The sequence below is a fragment of the Theropithecus gelada genome, chromosome X (assembly GCF_003255815.1).
Source record: "Theropithecus gelada isolate Dixy chromosome X, Tgel_1.0, whole genome shotgun sequence".
Taxonomy (NCBI): domain Eukaryota; kingdom Metazoa; phylum Chordata; class Mammalia; order Primates; family Cercopithecidae; genus Theropithecus; species Theropithecus gelada.
The window spans coordinates 14,268,049-14,291,370 of record NC_037689.1 but is presented as its reverse complement, the minus strand read 5'-3'; the positions used below and the strand labels follow the sequence as shown (position 1 = coordinate 14,291,370).

Sequence of the window (23,322 nt, the reverse complement as noted above, 5' to 3'; positions counted from 1 at the left end):
CGCGGGTAGATCACATGAAGCCAGGAGTTCGAGGCCAGTCTGGCCAACATGATGAAACCCCATGTCTATTAAAAATACAAAAATTAGCCGGGCATTGTTATATATAAAGTTTCGGTGCCACAAAAGAAATAGCACCTGAATATAAAATTTTCTTTTTAATTCTCAGCAAGGCAAAGTACTTCTCTAGAAGGGTGCACCCTTACAGATAGAGCAATGGTGAGCGCACACTTGGAAAAGGGAGGGGAAGGAATTCTTATCCCTGATGCACGTGGCCGCTGCTGCTGCTGTGTCATTCCTCTATTGGCTAGGGTTAGACCACACAGGCTGAATTAATCCCGATTGGCTAAAGACAGTGATGGGGTGAGTGGTTTGGCAGGAAAAATGGTTATGACAGAGCAGGCAATGAGTCAGGGTGGAGTAGGTAATCAGAATGAGTCAGGGTAGAGCAGGTAATCGAAAAAGGTTGCTTTATGAGGAAGTTTAAAAGTAGAAGGTAAAGAATTGAACAGAAATTTAGAACTCATATCTAACAACCCCTCCCCATGTATTTCCTTACAGTTTTCTTTTTAACTTTTTTTTTTTTTTAACATGTCTTGGCTTAGTTGTTTGGCTTGATTTTCCAAAAGAAGATGCTTCTCTGGATAAGGTGGAGGATAGTTAAGGGAGATTTTAATAAGTGCCGTTTTTATGAGCCTCTGCATCAACCTACAGATGCATGGTATGACACAACACCCAACAAGAATAAGTACACCCACTATGGCTGCGAGGGAAGTAAGAATTGAGGCTATTATTCCTTTCCATTTACTGAACTACTTTTCTAGCCATCCTGTAAAGGGGTCATTTACCCCTGAGTTGTTGGCTAACTCATTGGACAGAGCAGTCAGACCTTGCAGTGCCTTTGTTATACTTCCATCAGGGGTGGTGGTGTTTGTGATGAAGGTACAACGTTGAGTTTTAATCATGACACAAACTCCTCCTTTCTGCTAATATCATGTCTAAGGCTATCCTGTTTTCCCAAGCCATCTGGCTAGTTGCCCCTAATTGTTCAGCTATTCCTTTAACAGCATCTCTAATGTAGTTAATCACTGTTGGTTGTAGTAGATGTAGTTTATCCAATCTACATTTTTATTAATTGTCACCTACCAAAATATTGACTTAAATCCTGCAGCTATTTGATTTCGGGTTTTAAATTGATCTGGTATTCCCCGTGGGACTCCAATTGCATCTAAATAGATGTGAGAGTCCAAAGACCCATAAGGGGCTTCTCTCACTTTATGATGTCTTATTTTTCCTTCCTCTGGTTGATGAAGTGCCAGGGTGAAAAGGATAGCCAGGTGAAGCATAAGTGCCACTCCAGTTATTTGGCAGAGTGTCCAGTAAAGGTCCACCACAATACCACCACACATCTGCTCGGGGATGAACAAGGACTGACTGATTGATAAGCTCTTGAAAATTGATAAGCTCTTGAAGGGATTCACTGCATCCCTTCAGGTCTCCAAGGAATGCTAAATTTCTTCCTTGTCGTGAGACACACGAAGCGAACTTAGTGTTGGGAGACAGAAGCTGGATGACCCTCGGGGGCTGACCCGCAGGGTGCTGGACTTCGGGATATAGCAGAGAGAGCTTGGCACGACTTATTACTCCAGGCTGTAGAATCCTGGAAAAGAGCTACCATGCAGCCCACACCCGGTCGACTGGAGGACCACCTTAGTGGAAAGGGGACAATCTGGGCCTCTGGCCTGTCATGCGCACAAGCACAACAGTTGCTTTTGTTTAATGTTTGGATTGAATATTTGATCCATTCTAACCAGGTATTTGCATCTTGATATCCTGTCTTAATTGCCAAAGTTCATTTTAAGTCTTTAAGTTTTATGATAGCTATCTTGGTCTGTCTAGAGGGAGGAGGAGCAATTGTTCCGTTGTGAGAGGTTTTGCAAGAAGGCTTAGAGGAAGGTGCAGGCAGTGGGGTGCTGAGAGCAGCTCGGTTGGGGAGACCCTAACCCAGCGGCGCTAGAGGAATTAAAGACACACACAGAAATATAGAGGTGTGAAGTGGGAAATCAGGGGTCTCACAGCCTTCAGAGCTGAGAGCCCCGAACAGAGATTTATCCACATATTTATTAACAGCAAACCAGTCATTAGCATTGTTTCTATAGATATTAAATTAACTAAAAGTATCCCTTATGGGAAACGAAGGGATGGGCCGAATTAAAGGAATAGGTTGGGCTAGTTAACTGCAGCAGGAGCATGGGAGCATGTCCTTAAGGCACAGATCGCTCATGCAATTGTTTGTGGCTTAAGAATGCCTTTAAGCGGGTTTCTGCCCTGGGCAGGCCAGGTGTTCCTTGCCCTCATTCCGGTAAACCCACAACCTTCCAGCGTGGGCCTTAGAGCCATTATGAACATGTTACAGTGCTGCAGAGATTTTGTTTATGGCCAGTTTTGGGGCTAGTTTATGGGCAGATTTTGGGGGGCTTGCTCCCAACAGTGGGGGATCAAAGAAATGCATTTTAAAGAATCTAATAGGGTTTGTCCCTGAAACTTCAGCCCCCATACCATAAAACCGGCTTAAAGAAGGGAGCCGGCTTAGAAAAGGGGAAGAACTTTGAGGGTTTGAGATAATAACCTGTATAGAATTACACTGATTTAGCTGACAGTTACGGGGGAGGGCTGTCCTTCTAGTAAAATGTATGGTTTTAGGAAGTTACAAAAACCTGTTGGGGCAGTCCATTCTTGTTCTTTAGTGGTCCACAGAAAGTTGGACTAACTACAGCATAAAAGCTCTACATTGGGGAACAAGACTCCTGGTTGACACTGGGGTCTTTATTGAAATCTCCCTGGATTAAATGGTCCCAATTTACTAAGGCCCAGTCTGAGGAAAGTCAGGAAGGACAGAGGTACTTTTCTGAAGTAGAGAGCTGTTTCTGACTTGGCAAGCCCCCACAGGGTATATAACAAGGCAAACATCAAATGCAGTAGTTTGAGGGGAAATTGACTTGGTTATGTTACAACTGGATGGTCAGCAATAGAGCGAGGAAAGAAGAAAGAGTAATAGAATAGATGAAAGAGAGTTAAATTTTTCTTAGCTTTGGTTCGATAGGGTTTTCCCCTGAGACTATGGCCCATGACTCTGGAGGGGGTGGTGCTTTCTTGCCTCGGGTGTGATGAGTCCATCTCCTTTCCGCTGTATGAACAGCAGTCTCGAACAGCAGTCTCGGTGGTTAGCCGCACAAGGTAGGGTCCTTCGCAGGCTGGCTTGAGTTTTCCTTCTTTTCCACCCTTTGATGAGAACGTGATCCTAAGGCTGGTGCTGCTTTACCGGAAATTCTAGGGGTGGTACCTGTGCAAAAAGACTTCTAGTTTTGAGGGAAAGGAAGTGGAAGATAAACCAAGTATATAATTTCTTTTTTTTTTTTTTTTTTTTTTTNCCATTGCACAGGTGCTAACAGGGAAGAACAGTGGTTTTCAATGAAAACATGTGGGCGTGGGCGAGTTTATCAACTCACCACAAACTTAACATGAATTAACAATGTAATATAATTTCTTTTTTTTTTTTTTTTTTTTTTTGAGACGGAGTCTCGCTCTGTCCCCTAGGCTGGAGTGCAGTGGCGCGATCTCGGCTCACTGCAAGCTCTGTCTCCCGGGTTCACGCCATTCTCCTGCCTCAGCATCCGGACTAGCTGGGACTACAGGTGCCCGCCACAGCGCCTGGTTAATTTTTTGTATGTTTAGTAGAGACGGGGTTTCACCGTGGTCTCGATCTCCTGACCTTGTGATCCGCCCACCTCGGCCTCCCAAAGTGCTGGGATTACAGGCGTGAGCCACTGCGCCCGGCATAATTTCTAAGAAATTGATCTTTTGTTTTAAATGGGGACATCAGCAGTGGACTTTATAGTCCTTGGTGCCTTCTTACTGAGAAATTTACCTTAGCACGTATTTTTATTAGTTTTTAGACCAAAGAAAGCCAAACACCGTTTTATATTTGACAGTGCTTCCTGTATGATTTTTATACCAGATAGGCTAAATTTCACCTTTATATTAGTGTGTTATTAGTGTTAAACTCAATTTTAATAAAACCTTGTAGACATATTTATCCAATTTTAACGTCTGACCATAAGGTAAGATTTTTATAGACTCTTTTTAACCTTTTATAATTTTTGTTAAAGAGTAGGTTAGTGCTTTAAGAAAAACCTGTTGTGCTTTTATTTTAATGTCTGGTTCACAGAAAGACTGGATGATACCCCTTTAACTTTAGCCAATATGTTTACACACAGAATTTCCTTTACAATTAACATTTTAAAAATTGCTTAGACCTTTAAAACAAACTATATTTTCTTAACCTTTTAATGTAGGTAAAAATCCACATTCTTATGCCTCCTTTTAATCTTTTTACCAAAGGTATATTTTACTTTCCTTACACACCTTGCACATAAACTGTTTCTTCAGTAGTTTTACATTCAGGAGGCCTAATTACTTTTAAATTATATAACATTTCTTGCATAAATTCCCTTTTATAACCTTTTTTTTTCCCACGACTTTCACAGACAATTCTTCGACATGCCTCAACTTTCTGACTTGTTGCAAACATCCCTTTCTTTAAACAACCAGTTAATTTGTTTTAGGACAAGAATTTACCATATAAAATTCTTTTTATGTACATTCTTGCCCTCCCCCATGCCCCCCTTTTTTTTCATTCTTCTCCAAAGTGAACTTCCTTTATGTCTGTAGACTAAACTGCCTAAGGCCACAAGATTAGAAGTTAGGATAATATATGTTACACTGTTAACTTTTAGCAAACTTGACTTTTGTTGAAAACCTTGTTAAGTTTGGGATTTCAGTTATCCTTTGCTATTAATAAGACCTTGTTTAGTCCAAATTAACTTAGAATTGGTATAGATGGTTCCTTCCTGGTTCTGTAAGTACTGTAAGGCTTGGCTGAATGCAAACAGCTCCCACATTTGAGCAGACTAATTATTAGGCAATTTTCCTAATTTTGCTTCTACAAGAGTTGCCCTATCAATTACTGAATACCCATTGTGTCTTTTTCCCATAGTCACCTAGGAGGAGGGAGGAGCCATCTGTCATCTGTCCTGAAGGGAGTTCCTCCGACGTCTGGTCGGACCTTTGTATAGTAATTAAGATTTAGATCCCGTGTTAGGAAACCTGCTGGGTTAAGGGAATTAGTAGTGGTTAATGTTGAATTATCCTTTCTTTTTTTCCTTTTTTTTTTTTTTTTTTTTTTTAACAGAATAGCCTCATACTTTCTTGTGTTAGCAAAGCAGTTGTCGCTACAGATTGAATGTATTTGGGCCATCCGCCGGTTACTGGGTTAAGGATTTTTGATAGGAAGGCTACAAGTTGTCTGTGGCCCCAGTGCTTTCTGGCTGCACCCTTGTTTACACTGACAGCAAGGTGGTATTGGAGTGTTACAGTGTCACGAAGAAGAAGAAGAAATCCTTCAGTGATCAATTATAGGTTTTAAATTTACCCTGGCTTTTAAAGGAATAGGGTACACTGTTTTTTCCTTTACTACTTTTATCTCTCTGTCTCTCTCTTTCTCTCTTTGACTTTCTGTCGCTTTGACTCCCTCTTTGTCTCTCTCTCTCTTCCTTTCTCTCCCTGCCTCTCTTTTTTTCTCTCTTTTCCCCCACCTCTCTCTTTCCTCTCTCTGTCTCCCGCCACCCCCCTCTCTTTCCTCTCTGCTGGTCTTTCCCTGCCTCTGCCAGCTGCTTATGCTGCTGTTCTCCCCTCTCCTTCCCCTTTTACCCTGGAGACTAAAAGTTCCTCTGAGGGGAAGACAACATTAGACTGGGGGAACAAACAGAGGAGCAAGCAGCTTCTGAATAGACTAAAAAGGTGTGATAAGCTCATGTTTAGGTCCCACCTCCATATTTATCGAGGGCTCCTGGTGAGACTCAAGATAAAAGATACAGAGCCCCTGACCTCCCTATTCTTCCTCGAAAGTCATGAGCTGGAAGGGCTTCTTTCTCCTTTCTTAGTTCAGGACATCCTGTCTTGAAATGGCCTGTTCTTCCATATCTGTAGCACCTGTCTTGTCCTTCCTCCTTAATCCTGCTCCACCATACTCTTTAGGGGGCCTGGTAGATGAGGACCTTGGTCCTCCAGATGGAGACTGGGGTCCTTTAAAAGAGGGTTCAGACCCTTTATAGTTTCTGGTTCCCTGGAAACTCTGTCTAGAAGTACCTGGGTTTGGAGCCATCCATTGGAAGGTGGAAAACGTAAGTTTTGTCTTCTGTTTCTGTTTTTCTTTGTCTCTTTTCACTTATAGTTTCTGAGCTTCTCTGAGAAGCTCACTTAGGGGACTGTCTTCTCAATTGTCTATGTTTTGTAAGTTTTTGAAATGTCTGGCCAACTTGTAGTGACAAATTGGAGTTTCAACATTCCTTGCCCAAGGGGATCATCCAAATTGAGGCCTGCTAATTCCTCATTTGCTCCCTTAGTCTGTCTAGGAATCTCATAGGCCTTTCATCCTTTTCCTGTTGTATATCAAATGCTTTAGAAAGATTTCGGGTTTGGGGTACTGACTCCTGAATTCCTTTTATTATTATCTCTCTTAGGTCCTGCATATTTTCCCAGCGATCTGCGTTGTTATTGTCCCACGGGGGGTCTCAGACGGGGAATGGGAACGTTTTCACCGGGAGGGTGCTCACGTTCCCAAACTACCATAGCAGCCCTACGAATCATACTGCTTTCTTCCCCTGAAAAGAGGATGCCCAAGATGGACATTAACTCTACCCAAGTGTATAACTGAGGTCCTAAGAATTGGTCAATTTGATCTGCCACTCCATAAGGGTTAGCTAGTAGTGGTTTAAGCTCCTTTTTAAAATTCTGGACTTCTGAACTCGTTAAGGGAGCATTTACAAAGCCAATGGCTCCCCTCTTTATGATACCTCTTTCAAAGGGAAGAGGGTTTGGGCTGACCTCTTAGGTATGGAGGGAAATGGGAAATTCTGAGTATATTTTTTACATTGTTCTACCTCATGCTGGAGTCCTTTTAGAGAAGGGTCTTTAGGTTGGGAGGGAATGGGCTGGTGGGACGGTAATTCCCAAGAGTCACGGTTATAAGGAGGAGGGATAACGTGAGTAGAGAGGGAATTTGGAATGGGGGTCTGAGGCGGCAGTGGCTGGCTGAGGGGAAAGATTGGGGACACTGAGTGGGGGAAGATAGTCTAGGGGATCCCATGTGCTGGAGTCTTTAGGCATGAGAGCTGGCTCCTCTGACTTTTCATTTTGAGGTGGCAGATTGGGTTCTTCCCTATTTGTTTTTAAGGGAAAAAGGAGGGCAGGTCCATGCCTCCAACAAAGGGCATTCCTAGTTCTTCTGAGACACTGGACTTTTATCATTAACATATTGGATTAGAAACTGACACATTACATACTCATTCGACCTAAACTTTGGCCAGAAGATTGAGGGTTTGAGGATGGGTCTTTGAGTCTAAATAAAACAGCAATATTTCATCATTTGTTGCTTTTTCCTATCTTTAGTCCTTTCATTATCCTTCCAGTGTTTTAGCATGAGACCTAGGGGGCTATCTGGGGAGGTAACTTTGTTGCCATGTTTATCCCCCTTGCTCCCTGTCTTGCTTGGGGTATTTCTTATCTTGATGGTTTTGGGGTAAGGTTCAAGGTTCAATTTCCCTTACTGGAAATTTATCACCTTTTAGGGTGAGGCTCAATTTTCCCCACTGGAAATTTCTTGCCTTTTGGGGTGAGGCTTAATTTCCCCCACTGGATATTTCTCACCTTTTCTACTACTGGAGGTTCGTGTGAGGTTCAGTCCCCTCCAATGGGGATGTGTCGCCTCTTTTTAACCTCTAAGCCACCCCAACCAAGGAGTACTTCACCACCCCCAAGGAAATACTTTAGCAGCTTTCATGGCTTCTCCTTCCTTGGTCTGTGCACAGAGTCATCACTGTGGTATGTGAGGATCCTTTAAGCTAGGTTACTGGCCAGTCATGTCGTCCCCCCCCCGCCCCCACCCCCAGCCCGGGTTGCCGAGAGCTTGGATTATTCCTTGCACTGGGTGGGTTCTGATTTCTCACCCCTGAGGCCACCACAAGGGGCAGGGCGTACCTCCTCTTGAGAGAGAACCAGAGACTGTCCGGAGGGGAATGTAAGGGAATGTAATCACAGGCGAGCCCCCCAAATTGTTATACATAAAGTTTCGGTGCCACGAAAGAAATAGCACTGGAATGTAAAATGTTCTTTTTAATTCTCAGCAAGGCAAGGTACTTCTATAGAAGGGTGCGCCCTTACAGATGGAGCAATGGTGAGCGCAGACTTGGACCAGGGAGGGGAAGGGGGTTCTTATCCCTGAGGCAGGTAGCCCCTACTGCTGCGTCGTTCTCCTGTTGGCTAGGATAAACTAATTCTGATTGGCTAATTTGAAGAGCGTGTCAGGGTGAGTGGTTTGGCGGGGGAAAATGGTTATGACAGAGCAGGTAATGAGTCAGGGTGGAGCAGGTGATTGGAATGAGCCGGAGTGGAACAGGTGATTGAAATGAGTCAGGGTGGAGCAGGTAATCGAAAAAGGTTGCTTTATGAGGAAGTTAAGTTTAAAAGTAGAAGGTAAAGAATTGAACATACTGACATTGATTCTTTGAAAAGAAATTTAGAACTCGTATCTAACAGCATGGTGGCACGCACCTGTAGTCCCAGCTACTTGGGAGACTGAGGCAGGAGAATTGCTTGAACCCCAGAGGCGAAGGTTACAGTGAGCCGAGATGCACCACTGCACTCCAGCCTGGGTGACAAAGCAAGACACCCCCCCACCACAAAAAAAAAAAAAAGATCCTGAGCATTTCTTCAAAGGATTGTAACAGGAGGTGAAACTTGGCTTTGCCAGTATGATCTTAATGGCAAAGCACAATCAAAGCAGTGGCTACCAAGAGGTAGAAATTGATCCAGTCATAGTGAAAGTGGACCGATCAAGAGCACAGATCATGACAACAGTTTTTTGGGATTCTCAAGGCATTTTGCTTGTTGACTTTCCGGAGAGTCAAAGAATGATAATAATCTCTGCTTATTATGCCTATGTTCTAAGAACGCCAAAGCTTTAGCGGAAAAATGCCCAGGAATGCCTCACCATGGCAGTGCCTCTACTCAGTCCTCTCATCAAAGAAGGGCAATATTTTGAGAGTTTTCATGGGAAATGATTAGGCAGGCACCCACCTTACAGTCCTGATTTGGCTCCTTCTGGCTTCTTTTTGTTTCCTATTTTAAAAAATCTTTAAAGGACACCTTTTTTCTTCAGTAAATAATGTAAAAAAGACTGCATTGACATGGCTACATTCCCAGGACCCCTCAGTTGTTTAGGACTGGACTAAATGGTTGGTATCATTGCTTACAAACGTGTCTTGAACTTAATGGAGCTTATGTTGATAAATAATGTTTATATTTTTATTTTTTAATTTGTTTTTTTTTTTTTCCCATGAACTTTTTGAAGTACCCTTGTACTGGGTGATTCGATTAGTAAATCTTCGGGCATCTACTCTATGGAAGTGCACCCTGTGCTAGGTGATAACAAGGAATACAGGCAGTGATCACTCCTGCCTTTATGGCATTTTTCTTTGATGGGATGGAGTTTAGTCAACACATAAATAACAAATATATGGTATAATAGTTAAGAGTGAGCTCTGGAGACTGACTTAGCTTCAGTTCCTATGTCTGTTACTTGGTACCTGTTTCCTTGAGTAAATTGCTTATTCTCTGATTCAGTTTCTTCATTCTATAAATGAAGCCCTCTACCACCTCACAGGGTTTTTTAGAACCTTTTGAAAGAGTTGATGTTAGATATTGCATAAAACTAAGTTTTTACTGTTACATAATAATGTCAGATGATAGAGACGTTGCAGTAAGACCAAATTTAGAGGTTGGAAAAATCACCTCTAGTTTGAGGTGGGACAGGAAGCAAAGCTTTCATGGAGAAGGTGGCATTTAAATGGATCTTGAATGATTGACAGAATTTATAGAGTGGTAGGGATTGAGTAAAATTTCCTAGAGGGAGAAGAATGAAGTTGGAAGAATGTACGGTATGTCCTGAAATCAGAAATGCTCCTTAATAAACTCATATTTCCATTCTACCCTCACCCCACCCTCTCCAGGCAGTTGCCTAAATAGATGTTAAGATGTTGCTCCCTTTCCTTTCACAACCACCCCCACCCCCACACCCCCATTGTCTTTCAAATACCGACTTTTTAGGTAGAACACTAAAAGACTCTGGATTAACTATTACCACATTTACCACATTCTGAATATCCATGCCTCCTCTCCCCCACCCTCTAGATTGCATACTTCTTGAGAGCAGGGGAAGTATATTTTATTCAGATTTGTTTGTTTAGCCCTTGAGTATTGTCCCTGGCACCTAGTAAATGCTCAGATTATTTCAGGGGGTGGGATAGTAGATGAATGATCCTGATTAAAAACAGTTTCCACTAAATTTAAAATTTAAACAGGAACTTTAAAAATGGATGCTGTCTGAGACCTTTGTGACTCCTGGAATTGGTGAATACTTCTGTAACATAATTTCCTCATTCAGAAAATTGGGGGTAATGAGGACTTAATGAAATTACCATATTTTTATATTTGACAATGTATTTAAGAAACAGTGTTTCTAGAAAGATACTTAGAATTCAAAGGAAATGCATGATATAATTTTAGGACAAACTTTAGCATATTTAAAAAGCAAGAAAAGTCACTCAGCTTGTTACTGGAACAGGGTCCTGATCCAAACCCCAGATTGGATCTCACGCAAGAAAGAATTTGAGGATAATCCAGAGTAAAGTGAAAGCAAGTTTATTAAGAAAGTAAAGGAATACCTGCTCAACTGACAATACTTAGTTATTTCTTGATTGTATGCTAAACAGGGGGTGAATTATTAATGAGTTTTCCAGGAAAGCAGTGGGCAATTCCGGGAACTGAGGGTTCCTCCCCTTTTTAGACCTTACAGGGCTCTGAGGTTGTCTTGGCGCTGCTAGGAGTGTCTTTTAGCATACTAATGCATTATAATTAGTGTATAATGAGCAGTGAGGATGACCAGAGGTCACTTTTGTTGCCATCTTGGTTTCGGTGGCTTTTGGCTGGCTTCTTTACTGCAACCTGTTTTTATCAGCAAGGTCTTTGTGACCTGTATCTTGTGCCAACCTCCAGTCTCATCCTGTGACTAAGAATGCCTGACTCCTGGGAATGCAGCTCAGTAGGTCACAGCCTTACTTTACCAAGTCCCTATTCAAGATGGAATTCTTCTGGTTCAAATGCCTCTGACAAGCTGTTTACATTTTGGGCTTTAAACATCATTGATTCTTTTTCTCAAATAATGAATTACAGAAGTTGTGGTATAATTACCCTAGTTCCTTCATACTTAGGGCAAGATGATTCTGAGAAATGTTCCATACTGTCTCCCAGAGATCTCCAGCAGGCTTGAGTACCAGTTACCTAGAGTCATAATTGGCTCCATAATGCATCCTTTATTGGCATACTTTCCTTTCCTGACTCACTTCTTTACTTCATTAAAGGTATTTCCTCGGATACTTCTCAAATAAACTACTTGTACAAAAAGCTTTATCTCACAGTCTTTCTTGGGAGATGCAACGCAAGGCAGCATGACAATCATTGTAATAATAGTTTAAAAATTTTGAAGTTTTAGAATTCAGAGACATTTGTAATTTGATACTGTCATGCGCGTCCGTGTGAAGAGACCACCAAACAGGCTTTGAGTGAGCAACATGGCTGTTTATTTCACCTGGGTGCAGGCGGGCTGAGTCCGAAAAGAGAGTCAGTGGAGATAAGTGTGGGGCCGTTTTATCGGATTTGGGTAGGTAAAGGAAAATTCCAGTCAAAGGGGGGTTCTCTGGCGGGCAGGAGTGGGGGTCACAAGGTGCTCAGTGGGGGAGCTTTTTGAGCTAGGATGAGCCAGGAAAAGGAATTTCACAAAATAATGTCATCGCTTAAGGCAAGGATCAGCCATTTTCACTTCTTTTGTGGTGGAATGTCATCAGTAGGGCACGGCAGGGCATTTGCACTTCTTTTGTGATTCTTCAATTACTTCAGGCCATCTGGGCATATACGTGCAAGTCGCAGGAGATGGGGTGGCTTGGCTTGGGCTCAGAGGCATGACATTCCTGCCTTATATTAATAAGAAAAATACAATAAAATAGTATTGAAGTTTTTGGGGGGTGGTATGGAGAGAGAATGGGCGATGTTTCTCAGGGCTGCTTCAAGCGCCATTAGGGACAGCGTGGGAACCTAGAGTGGGAGAGATTAAGCTGAAGGAAGATTTTGTGGTAAGGGGTGATATTGTGGGGTCGTTAGAAGAAACCTTTGTCGTATTGAATGATTGGTGATGGCCTGGATGCGGTTTTGTTTTTGTATGAATTGAAAAAGTAAACGGAAGACACAAGGTAAGAGAAGGAGAAAAAACAGGTATTGAAGGACTAAGAACTGGGAGGACCTAGGACATCTAATTAGAGAGTACCCAAGGAGGTTCAGCATAGCCCTGCCAGCAAAGATTATTTACTTTAAGAGGGAATTTAGAGTGGCGGTTTGGGATAGCACTAGGAGATATCAGCTGTGATGGCTTGGAGTAACAGTGTAAACCGGCAGTGTAAACACGAGCCGGGCATTTATGAGTAGTTGAGAACGGTGAATAGGAGTATGACTAGACAGAAGACAGTAGGGATGAAAGTGTTTTGGGGTGCAGTCTAAGTTGGTCTGGTGTCTGGAATGAGACTGGGACCTGATAAAAAGGAGTGTCCACACAGGAGCTCAAATGGGCTGTAACCTGTAGCATTCTGAGGACAGGCCTGAATTCTGAGAAAGGAAAGTGGTAAAAGTATTGTCTAGTCCTTTTTAAGTTAGTGACTGAGCTTGGTGAAGTGTGTTTTTAAAAGACTGTTAGTCTGTTCTACCTTTCCTGAAGATTGAGGACGGTAAAGGATATAAAGGTTTCACTGAATACTAAGAGCCTGAGAAACTGCTTGGGTGATTTGACTAGTAAAGGCCGGTCCGTTATCAGACTGTATAGAGTTAGGAAGGCCAAACCGAGGAATTATGTCTGACAGAAGGGAAGAAATGACCGTGGTGGCCTTGTCAGACCGTGTGGGAAAGGCCTCTACCTATCCAGTGGAAGTGTCTACCCAGACCAAGATGTATTGTAGTTTTCTGACTCGGGGCATGTGAGTAAAGTCAATTTGCCAGTCCTGGCCGGGGCAAATCCCCGAGCTTGATGTGTAGGAAAGGGAGGGGGCCTGAACAATCCCTGAGGGATAGTAGAATGGCAGATGGAACACTGAGAAGTGATCTCCTTGAGGATAGGTATCCAGGATGGAAAGGAAATGAGAGGTTCTAAGAGATAGGCTAGCGGTTTGTAACCTAGATGGAAGAAGTTATGAAATGACGACAGAATAGAATGGGCCTCTGAGGCTGGAAGGAGATATTTTCCTTAGTCTAAGAACCATTTGCCTTGTGTGGGAAGAGATTGATAGGTGGAAGTTTCAGCGGGGGAGTAGGTGGGAGTGGCCGATGTGAAGGAGGAAAACTGCTGTGAGGGATAGAAGTTGGAACGCTAGCTGCTTTTTTAGCTAACTTATCAGCATAAGCATTGTCCTGAGCGATGGTTGGGGGAAGAAAATAGATTTTGGAAGTTACGAGAACTGTAGAGAGTTGAGCGTAGTTTGTGATTTCTAGGGCCTGTAACAGTATTAAAGCAGTGGCAGCTGCTGCGCGCAGACATAGACATGAGGGCTAGGCTAAAACAGTAAGGTCAAGTTGTTTGGACAGAAAGGCTACAGGACGCAGTCCCGGCTCTTGTGTAAGAATTCTGTCCGTACTAACCATGCCTAGGAAGGAAAGGAGTTGTTGTTTTGTAGAAGGGATTGGGGTTTAGGAGATTAGCCGGACACGATCAGCAGGGAGAGCACATGTATTTTTATGAGAATTATGCCAAGATAGGTAACAGATGAGGAAAAAATTTGGGCTTGACTGAAGTAATGGGGGCTGTCTGTGAGGCCTTGCAGCAGTACAGCCCAGGTAATTTGCTGAGCCTGATGTGTGTGAGGGTCAGTCTAAGTGAAAGCAAAGAGAGGCTGGGATGAAGGGTGCAGGGGAATCGTGAAAAAAGCATCTTTAAGATCAAGAACGGAATAGTGAGTTGTGGAGGAAGATATTGAGGACAAAAGAGTTGTACGGGTTGGGCACCACAGGATGGATAGGCAAAACAATTCGGTTGATAAGGCGCAGATCTTGAACTAATCTGTAAGACTTGTCTGGTTTTTGGACAGGTAAAATGGGGAAATTGTAAGGAGAGTTTATAGGTTTTAAAAGGCCATGCTGTAGCAGGCGAGTGATAACAGGCTTTAATCCTTTTAAAGCGTGCTGTGGGATGGGATATTGGCATTGAGTGGGGTAAGGGTGATTGAGTTTTAATGGGATAGTAATGGGCATGTGATTGGTTGCCAGGGAAGGAGTAGAGACGTCCCACACTTGTGGGTTAAGGTGGGGGGATAGGAGGGGAGGATGTGAAGGAGGCTTTGAACTGGGAGAACAGGCGGCAGTGAGGTGTGGCTGTAGCCTAGGAGTAGTCAGGGAAGCAGATAATTTAGTTAAAATGTCTTGACCTAATAAGGGAGCTGGGCAGGTGAGGATAACTAAAAAAGAATGTTGTCCAAATTGGCACCAGAGTTGGGGAGTTTTAAGAGGTTTAGAAGCCTGGCCATCAATACCCACAACAGTTATGGAGGCAAGGGAAACAGGCCCTTGGAAAGAAGGTAATGTGGAGTGGGTAGCCTCCGTATTGATTAAGAAGGGGACGGACTTACCCCCCACTGTAAGAGTTACCCAAAGCGTCTCTGATGGTCCAGGCGGCTTCCGAGGCGATGGGGCAGCGTCAGTCTTCAGCCGCTAACCCGAGAAGATCTGGGAAGGAGTCAGTCAGAGAGCCTTGGGCCAAAGCTCCAGGGGCTCTGGGAGGGCTGCCAGGCGAGTTGGACTGTCCGATTTCCAGTGGGGTCCCGCACAGATGGGACATGGCTTAGGAGGAATCCCGGGCTGTGGGCATTCCTTGGCCCAGTGGCCAGATTTCCGGCACTTGTAGCAAGGTCCTGGGGGAGGAGGTTCTGGAGGAACCCCTGGCAGCTGCGGTTGAGGCGTTTAGAGTTGTGTGGTGGAGATGTGACTGGGGTTTGTCTCACAGTGGAGGCAAGGAATTGCAACTCAGAAATAAATTGGTACTTGGCTGCCTCTACTCTATTGTTGTACACCTTGAAGGTGAGGTTCATTAAGTCCTGTTGTGGGGTTTGAGGGCCGGAATTTAATTTTTGGAGCTTTATTTAATGTCGGGAGCAGATTAGGTAATAAAATAAAATGCATATTAAGAATAAGACAGCCTTCTGACCTTTCAGGGTCTAGGGCTGAAAAGCGTCTCAGGGTTGCTGCCATGAACTGGGCTCGGGTTTTCTTATTTGGTGAAAAAGAGCCTAAACGCTAACTGATTTGGGAGAAGTCGGATAAAGAAAAAGGAACATTAACCTTGACTATGCCTTTAGCCCTAGCCACTTTTTTAAGAGGAAATTGCTGGGCAGGTGGGGGAGGGCTAGTCGCAGAACGAAACTGTAAGCCAGACCGGGTGTGAGGAGGGGAGTGATAAAAGGATTACAGGGTAGGGGAGCGGAGTCTGAGGAAAAATTGGGACCTAGCTCGGCCTGGCGAGGAGGGGAGAGGTCAGATGGGTCTGTAGAAAGGAAGATTAGAAAGACTCAGTGATGCTTGGGGTTGGGACTGAGGGGACAGGCGGGAGGGAAAGAAGGAAGATTTGGGATGAGTTGCATTGGGAACAGAGACTAGGGAGGGACCAATGTGTAAAAGAATGCCCGGACATCAGGCACCTCAGACCGTTTGCCTATTTTATGACAAGAATTATTTAGATCTTGTAGGATGGAAAAATCGAAAGTGCTGTTTTCTGGCTATTTGGAACTACTGTCGAGTTTGTATTGGGGTTAAGTGGCATTGTAGAAGAAAATAAGGCATTGAGGTTTTAGGTCAGGTGTGAGTTGAAGAGGTTTTCAGTTCTTGAGAACACAGGGTAAGGGAGAAGAAGGAGGAATGGAGGGTGGAAGGTTGCCCATAGTGAAGGAGGCAAGCCCAGAGAAAAGAGAGAGTAGAGACACAGAGAGGAGGAGTTTGGGGGTTCTTGCCCTCCAGAAAAGCGGGAAAGGGTTCGGGGCGCGGAAATAAGAGGTTGGGGCGCAAAAATAAGAGGTCAGGGTTCTTGCTCCTCCCCTAGAAAAGCAGAGAAGGGGTAGAAACAGGGAGAGAAGGGGTCGGGGTGCTTGCCCCTTCCCCAGAAAAGCAGAGAAGGGGTAGAGACAGGGAGAGAAGGGGGTCGGGGTGCTTGCCCCTCCCCCCAGAAAAGCAGAGAAGGGGTAGAGACAGGGAGAGAAGGGGGTCAGGGTGCTTGCCCCTCCCCCCAGAAAAGCAGAGAAAGGGTAGAGACAGGGAGAGAAGGGGGTCGGGGTGCTTGCCCCTCCCCCAGAAAAGTGGGGCTTGTCGCTGAGGCTGAAGGACCAAGGCAGGCGTCCTGCAGCTTGGTCAGACACCTCTGAAACGTGGGTGAGTAATCAGAGAGGTGTGCCTGCAATGATTAAACACCAAGGGAAGGCTGCCTTCCCCAGTCCGTGACCGGCGCCGGCGTTTTGGGTCCACGGACAAAACGTGTCTCCTTTGTCTCTACCAGAAAATGAAAGGAATTGAAATTAAGAGAAGGGAGAGATTGAAGGGTGGCGCCAAGATTGAAAGGAGAAAGAGGTTGAGGGATAGTGAGAGAGGTTGGAGAAGACAGTAAAAAAGGGGCCACTTACCCGATTTAAAATTGGTGAGATGTTCCTTGGGCTGGTTGGTCTGAGGACTAGAGGTCGTAGGTAGATCTTTCTCATGGAGCAAAGAGCAGGAGGACAGGGGATTGATCTCCCAAGGGAGGTGCCCTGATCCGAGTCAAGAATTTAGAAGATGAAATTTGTTCACACAGATCAGTATGAAAGCTTTACCTTCTTTTTTAATAGGGAAGGTTTAGTAAAATAGATTTGCTTGGTTATTGGTAAAACATATACTAGGTACTCAAACCTTTGCTGTTTTTGAAAATGAGTAGGAGCTGGGCATGGTGTCACATTTCCTTTAGTCCCAACTACTTGGGAGGCTGAGGTGGGAGGATTGCTTGAGCTCAGAAGGTTGAGGCTGCAGTGAGCTGTGATCACGGTGTGACAGAGCGAGACCTTGTCTCTTTAAAAAAAAAAAAAAGAGAGAAAGAGAAAAAAAACAGGGAGTTATATAAATATAAATTATATAAATAGCCAGTTCCTATTTGGAGTTCAGAGGTCAAAGTTAGGATAAGTGTTGACGCATGTCTGTTTCATACTGCAAAAGGAGTCAATGATATTTAAAGCACAAGATGTTCATGCCTAGGTGATGATTGGCATGATACTATTTTTCTTAAATACTAAAATTTGTTTTAGGTTTATCTTGTGCATTTACTTTGAATTATAGCTACCTTCCTGGCAGTACTAAATATAAAATTAAGTCCAATTCAAGAAGCAGAAAGAACCAGAGAAAGAACGTAGATACAAGCAAGAGAGAATAGGATAACATAAGCTGAGCATTTTCATATTCCTGAAGAATCGATTTTTAATTTTAGATTTGACCATAGAATTTCTGCTAGTAAATATTCTTATTTCTGGGCTGGAATACCTCTCTAAGTTGATTGGAATTTGTACCATCTGATCACTGTTATTTTGGTATTTTAAAAATATATTGTAAATATATTGTAATTTATGATAGAGTTTTAGGACTTAAAACATCTTGGATACCATATTTTACAGTAATAACGTCATATATGTTAGATACAAGTATTTTTCCTAAAAATCTTTTTCCCTTCCTTTACAGAATGCTGCCTTTTTATATGGTCTTGGTTTGGTCTACTTCCATTATAATGCATTTCAGTGGTAAGTTGACATAAAGCCAGTAATTCAGTTGTTTTCAGTAAATGGCTTGTTTTGTTTTTGCTTGATTTGTGTGTGTGTGTGTGTGTGTGTGTGTGTGTGTGATAAATACAAAATTTGCTGTCATTAAACCTACACTTTTCAGTAATCTCTTGAAATGATTAGATTGTTCCTTGAAGGGTATTGACTCACCTTAGATTTTTAGAGTTGTATGTTTTCCTGAAAGAATCTAGTATAAGATTCTGTTGAAGAAGGCTTAGATTAGAAAGCTTTTTGGAATTTCTCAGACATTCATTATGGACTGGTGTTCCCCAAGTTATTTGAACTGGCAAATCACTATGATCTCAGAAGTCAAGATATGTGGGTAAATGGTCTATGATGGCTAGTTTTCAGACTTCTAGACAAGATTGACCGCTTCTCCCTGCCACATACCAGATAGCACTTTCCAATATCCAGTAACTAGGCACCAACTCATAAACTCTTAGTTCTCTAGAATAGTACCACTTCAGAGTTGGAGATTAAATATAATAGTAACAATATGTAAGATTTTCTAAACTGTAAAGTGTAGTACCCTGTTATGGCCTTTGCCCCATTGTTGTTTTTCTGTTTACCAGACAATAGTATGCGCTAATGGGGGAAAAAAAATAATATAGTTTTAGCTGAAAGATTGGTATTGTGGTCACAGCATTGCCACTTAGTTTGATCTTGAGTTAAATAACTTCTCTAGGTCTGTTTCCTCATTAGTTTATTTATTTTTATTTTATTTTATTTTATTTTATTTATTTTTTGAGACAGGGTCTCACTCTGTTGCCCAGGCGGGAGTGCAGTAGTGTGATTGCTGCTCACTGCAGTCTCAATCTACTGTGTTCAAGCAGTCCTTCCACCTTAGCCTCCCAAGTAGCTAGGACCACACAGGCACATGCCACCATGCCCAGCGAATTTGTTTTTATTTGTAGAGATAGGGCCTCCGCCTATGTTGCCCAGTCTGATCTTGAACTCCTGGCCTCAGGGCATGCTCCCACCTCCGCCTCCCAAAGTGCTGAGATTTACAGGCATGAGCCACCATGCCCGGCCTCCTCATTTGTTTAAAAAACAAAACTACATAGCAATCACATGCCTTTCCTATAGAGTTTTGATGATCAAATGAGATACAGCACATTTTATGAAATGTAAACCCAATGTAGTTTCTTTTTTTTTTTTTTTTGGTAGGGGGAGGGTCAGAGTCTTGCTCTGTCACTGGTGTGTAGTGGCACGATCTTGGCTCACTGCAACCTCTACCTCCCGGGTTCAAGCGATTCTCCTGCCTCAGCCTCCCAAGTAGCTGGGATTACAGGTGCCCGCCACCATGCCTGGCTAATGTTTTTGTATTTTTAGTAGAGACGGAGTTTTACCATGTTGGCCAGGCTGGTGTCGAACTCCTGACCTCAAGTGATCTGCCTGCCTCAGCCTCCCAAAATGCTAGGATTTACAGGTGTGAGCCACCACACCTGGCGGCATTTTTTTATTGTTAGCGTATCTGACCTTTTCAGAGTCCCTTCAGTGCTCCAGAATTTTAAGCTCCCGGGTGAATTCTGTGGGAGTCCAAAGGAAGGTGATTGAGTGTTTGGCAAAATGTTACAACTCTGTCATATATCTGTTGGGCACCCTGAATACTTATTACAGAACATTTACATATGCATTGACAATGATTTTATATGGTTTCCCTAAAGAGGAGGCTTTATACATGGATGGTTTTTCCTAGTATCTTTTTTCTTAGCTTTTGGTCTTGTTGACTTTTGATCATGTGTTGAAGCACTGCTTTGTTAGAGAATACCTGTGTGTATATAGTGTATTATAATGATTTAGATCAGTGGTTTTCTTTGTAAATCTTACAAAGGTATAATTGATTTTTATGAAGAAACTTTGTAATTTTATTCTCTCTTAAACTATCCTAAAGTCTCCTAACTTAATGTTCAGTGTATTGTATTTAAAACCAAAAATAGATTAAGACTTTTAAAATCTTTCCGTTTCTTTAATAGCCTACTTATAGAATTCAGAATTCTAAACTTTTAGAATTAGAAGTGGTCTTAGAGATAATTTAGTTTTTCCCCCTTAATTTTACCTTAATTTTGTAGATGGAGAGAGCAGGGGGGTGTGTGTGTGTGTCAGTCAGTATTACGTAACCGTTGAGTGGCAGAAGCAAGTTTATGCTCATATTCTCCGATCAAATATTTTATTGTACTCTGTCCCCAGGTTTTAAGATTGATAGGTGGTTATTATTTAATCAGTATTTGTCATTGTTCACTTGAGCACAATGATGTAATCTTTATGGCCAACTAGAAATAATTTTAGGTGAAACCTGAGGGGAGGAATTCTTCAGTTCTACCTCATACCAGCCAGTTTTCGCATACCTGTGGCAATTTGTAAGCCTCTCTATGTACTGGGGTTAAGAACATAAAATTAGTAGTGAGGTGAACCTGTCAATAGTTCAAATGTTGATTGCTTTAATAAGCATATGGCCATGTTAAGTTAGCAAGCTTGTAGTTGTGATTCCTTATCTACATATGATTTCTATATTTTTCAGTTGACCTAAGAAATGAAACCGAATGATACAAGGACAATGCAATGTCTATATTAATAAGTGCCCCCTGCTCTGTTGATCGTGTCCTGGTTACCATCATTTTCTCATGTCTTGAGTTTCAATTCTTATAGCTGCTTCCTAAAATGATACGTCTCACACCCTATCTTATGAATTCACTCTGGCTGTGTTTTTCTCTTGTTAATCAAATGTTCTTTCACAAATTGTGCCTCACATTTTTGCTTTAACTTGCTATTTCTTTAACAGCTATAAAATTAGAAAGTATGGAGTAGGTGCTTGGTGATAGTTTTAGAGTACAGCCTTAATTGATTGGAGCTTATTTAGGTTAAAACTATGTTTGTGTTTTATTTGTAGATACTTACTGATTACTGGGATCAGGAATTTTTTGTCACATATCAGGTTCTTTGGGATTTATTGAGAAATATTTCTAGGGATGAATATGGGTTTTTGTTTTGTATTGTCAGTATGAAGAATCTGCCTATGATGTTTCAGAGTATTGTATCTCTGGTACATTTATAATTTAAGTAAAATGTGATATTTGCTAATTGTGTCTGTTGGCATTTGATGAGGTTAAGCATTTTATGATAGTATGTGTGACCAATGTGTGTCTCAGTTGGTGACTTAAAATGTTATTGAGAGCAATTTTATTAACTATAGTGTTATTGTTAACCTATTGTCATGTTATGCTACCTATTTTTTCTTTCAGAGTTGATTTTATTGGTTAGCCTCTAGATAGTACAATTATTTGGTCGGTTTTTCCAGTATCAGTTGCAGCCTCTTCTTAGACAGAGGAGACCATGCAACTGTTCCATCCTCACTGGACTTATGGTAACAGCTACTTTTACTCAGTAATCTGGGACCAAACTTAAAAGATGTTGAGAAGGATAAAGGAAGACATAGAAGCAGAGTGTAAAATATATGCAGCAGAGTGCTAGAAACCAGTCTTGCCATTCCTTTACATGTGCATGCATGCAAGCCCCTGCATTCACTTGTTCTTATTCATTAAGGTGGCTAATTGCTCGGGGATACCTTGAACTGAGCTTCATGCCTTTGGAAGGAAACCTATATCCTAGGGTGAGAGTAAGTGAAATACAAAGCAAGGAAAAGTTAGACTAAAAAAAGATAGTTGGGGGAAAAAATAAAGTCAGTACAATAGAAACCATTCTTCCTAATATAGCTTATAGCCATCTCTCTAAATATATCTTCCTAAGAATCTTTATTAACTATCTCTGTCCTGTAACCTTTTTCCTTCTTCCTATTGATCAATATCAGAATGGTCTTATGGCAGCAAATGTAAGAGATACTGTGCTAGAGGCATAGGATTTTGGAAATTAAGCCCCCAAATATAATTGACAGGCTTAATAAGGAAATGTGATAATTATTACTTTGACATCAAAAAGGATTAGGAGAATGAGGTAGAAATGAATTCAGAAAGACAGAAATATTAACAAATTACTAAAGTTTTCTTTTTTCCTTTCTCTTCTTTTTTCTTTTCTTTCTTTTCTTTCCTTTTTTTTCTGAGAGTCTCAGTCTGTCACCCAGGCTGGAGTGTAGTGGCACAATCACGGCCCACTAAAGTCTCAACCTCCCGGGGCTCTAGTGATCCTTCTGCCTCAGCCTCCTGAGTAGCTTGGACTACAGGCTTGAGCCACTATGCCTGGCTAATTATTTTGTATTTTTTGTAGAGACGAGGTCTCACTGTGTTGCCCAGACTGGTCTCGAACCCCTGGGCTCAAGCAATCCTCCTGCCTTGGCCTCCCAAAGTGCTGGGATTATAGGTGTGAGCCACGGAGCCTGGTGTAAAGTTTCTGTAGGATTTATTTTCATAGCACTGTACTAGTCACAAGTGTTCTTAGGGGTGTAGGAATATCTGCTCTCCTGTATAGTCACTGCTTTGGGTTCAGTAAAGAAAAAGAATAGTGGTTTTAATGATGTTCTTACAGCTTTTTGATGGAATGAAAGAATAATGCAGCATATACCTAATGCATGGTGATACCATTGATTCTGAGGCTTGTCTAGCATGGAGCCTGGCAAACATCTAATTGTATTTTTGAGCTGTCATGATACAAACATGCTGTTATATTTCCATTGAAATTAAGCAGTTGATGTTAACATGTTTTGAGTTTATTATATATACTTTCATTTTGGAAAATAAGTAGCAGATTTAAGGCAGTTCTGATAAAATTACACTTAAACAGTGATACTTAGATTGCCAGATAAATTTTGGAAGGGCTTTGATTAATTAGGCTTCTGGGAAATTGTGGATAAAAACATAAATCTTGCAATAGGGTAGGGGAAAGAAAATAATCCCACTCCTGAAGTGATGAAGAGGGGCTAGAGAGGGGAAAAGAACCAGGACAGGTGATATATTAGCAATTGTCAGTGTGAATAATCCAGGGTATGATATTTCTAATTTAGCCTCACATTTAAGGTCATTTCTGATTGAACCTCAAATAATCCTTCTAGCCTACTGCTTCCCTAAATATTAATATATTCTTTGTGCCAGTCACACTGTATTAACGTTTTCCTGAAAGCATCTGAAGCATTTTTTTTTACCTGTGTGACTTTTGCCTTCTTCCATCTCCATCTTTTAAAATCTTACCTGTCTCTTGCTTCATCAAATGTTTCTAATTATTTAGAGACAACTTCTAAATTTCCTAATACATATGTATATCTGTGTTGTGTATGTATGTGTTATAACTAAATTAGAGCTAAAATATTCTTTTGTTAGTATGAAAA

At 42.0% G+C, this 23,322-nt stretch overlaps 1 protein-coding gene across 10 annotated transcripts in view; it reads left to right on the top strand.

Moving 5' to 3' along the window:
• The window catches only part of KDM6A (lysine demethylase 6A), a 232,263-nt gene that overhangs the window by 116,942 nt on the left and 91,999 nt on the right, over positions 1–23,322 (top strand). For all 10 annotated transcript variants that reach the window (XR_003117321.1, XM_025371878.1, XM_025371877.1 and 7 more), the window contains exon 5: positions 17,950–18,008. Coding sequence is in view for 8 of the 10 variants with exons in the window: in XM_025371877.1 (XP_025227662.1) it covers positions 17,950–18,008 (59 nt within the window). In the remaining 2 variants the exon portion in view is untranslated. The remainder of the gene's footprint in view (positions 1–17,949; positions 18,009–23,322) is intronic.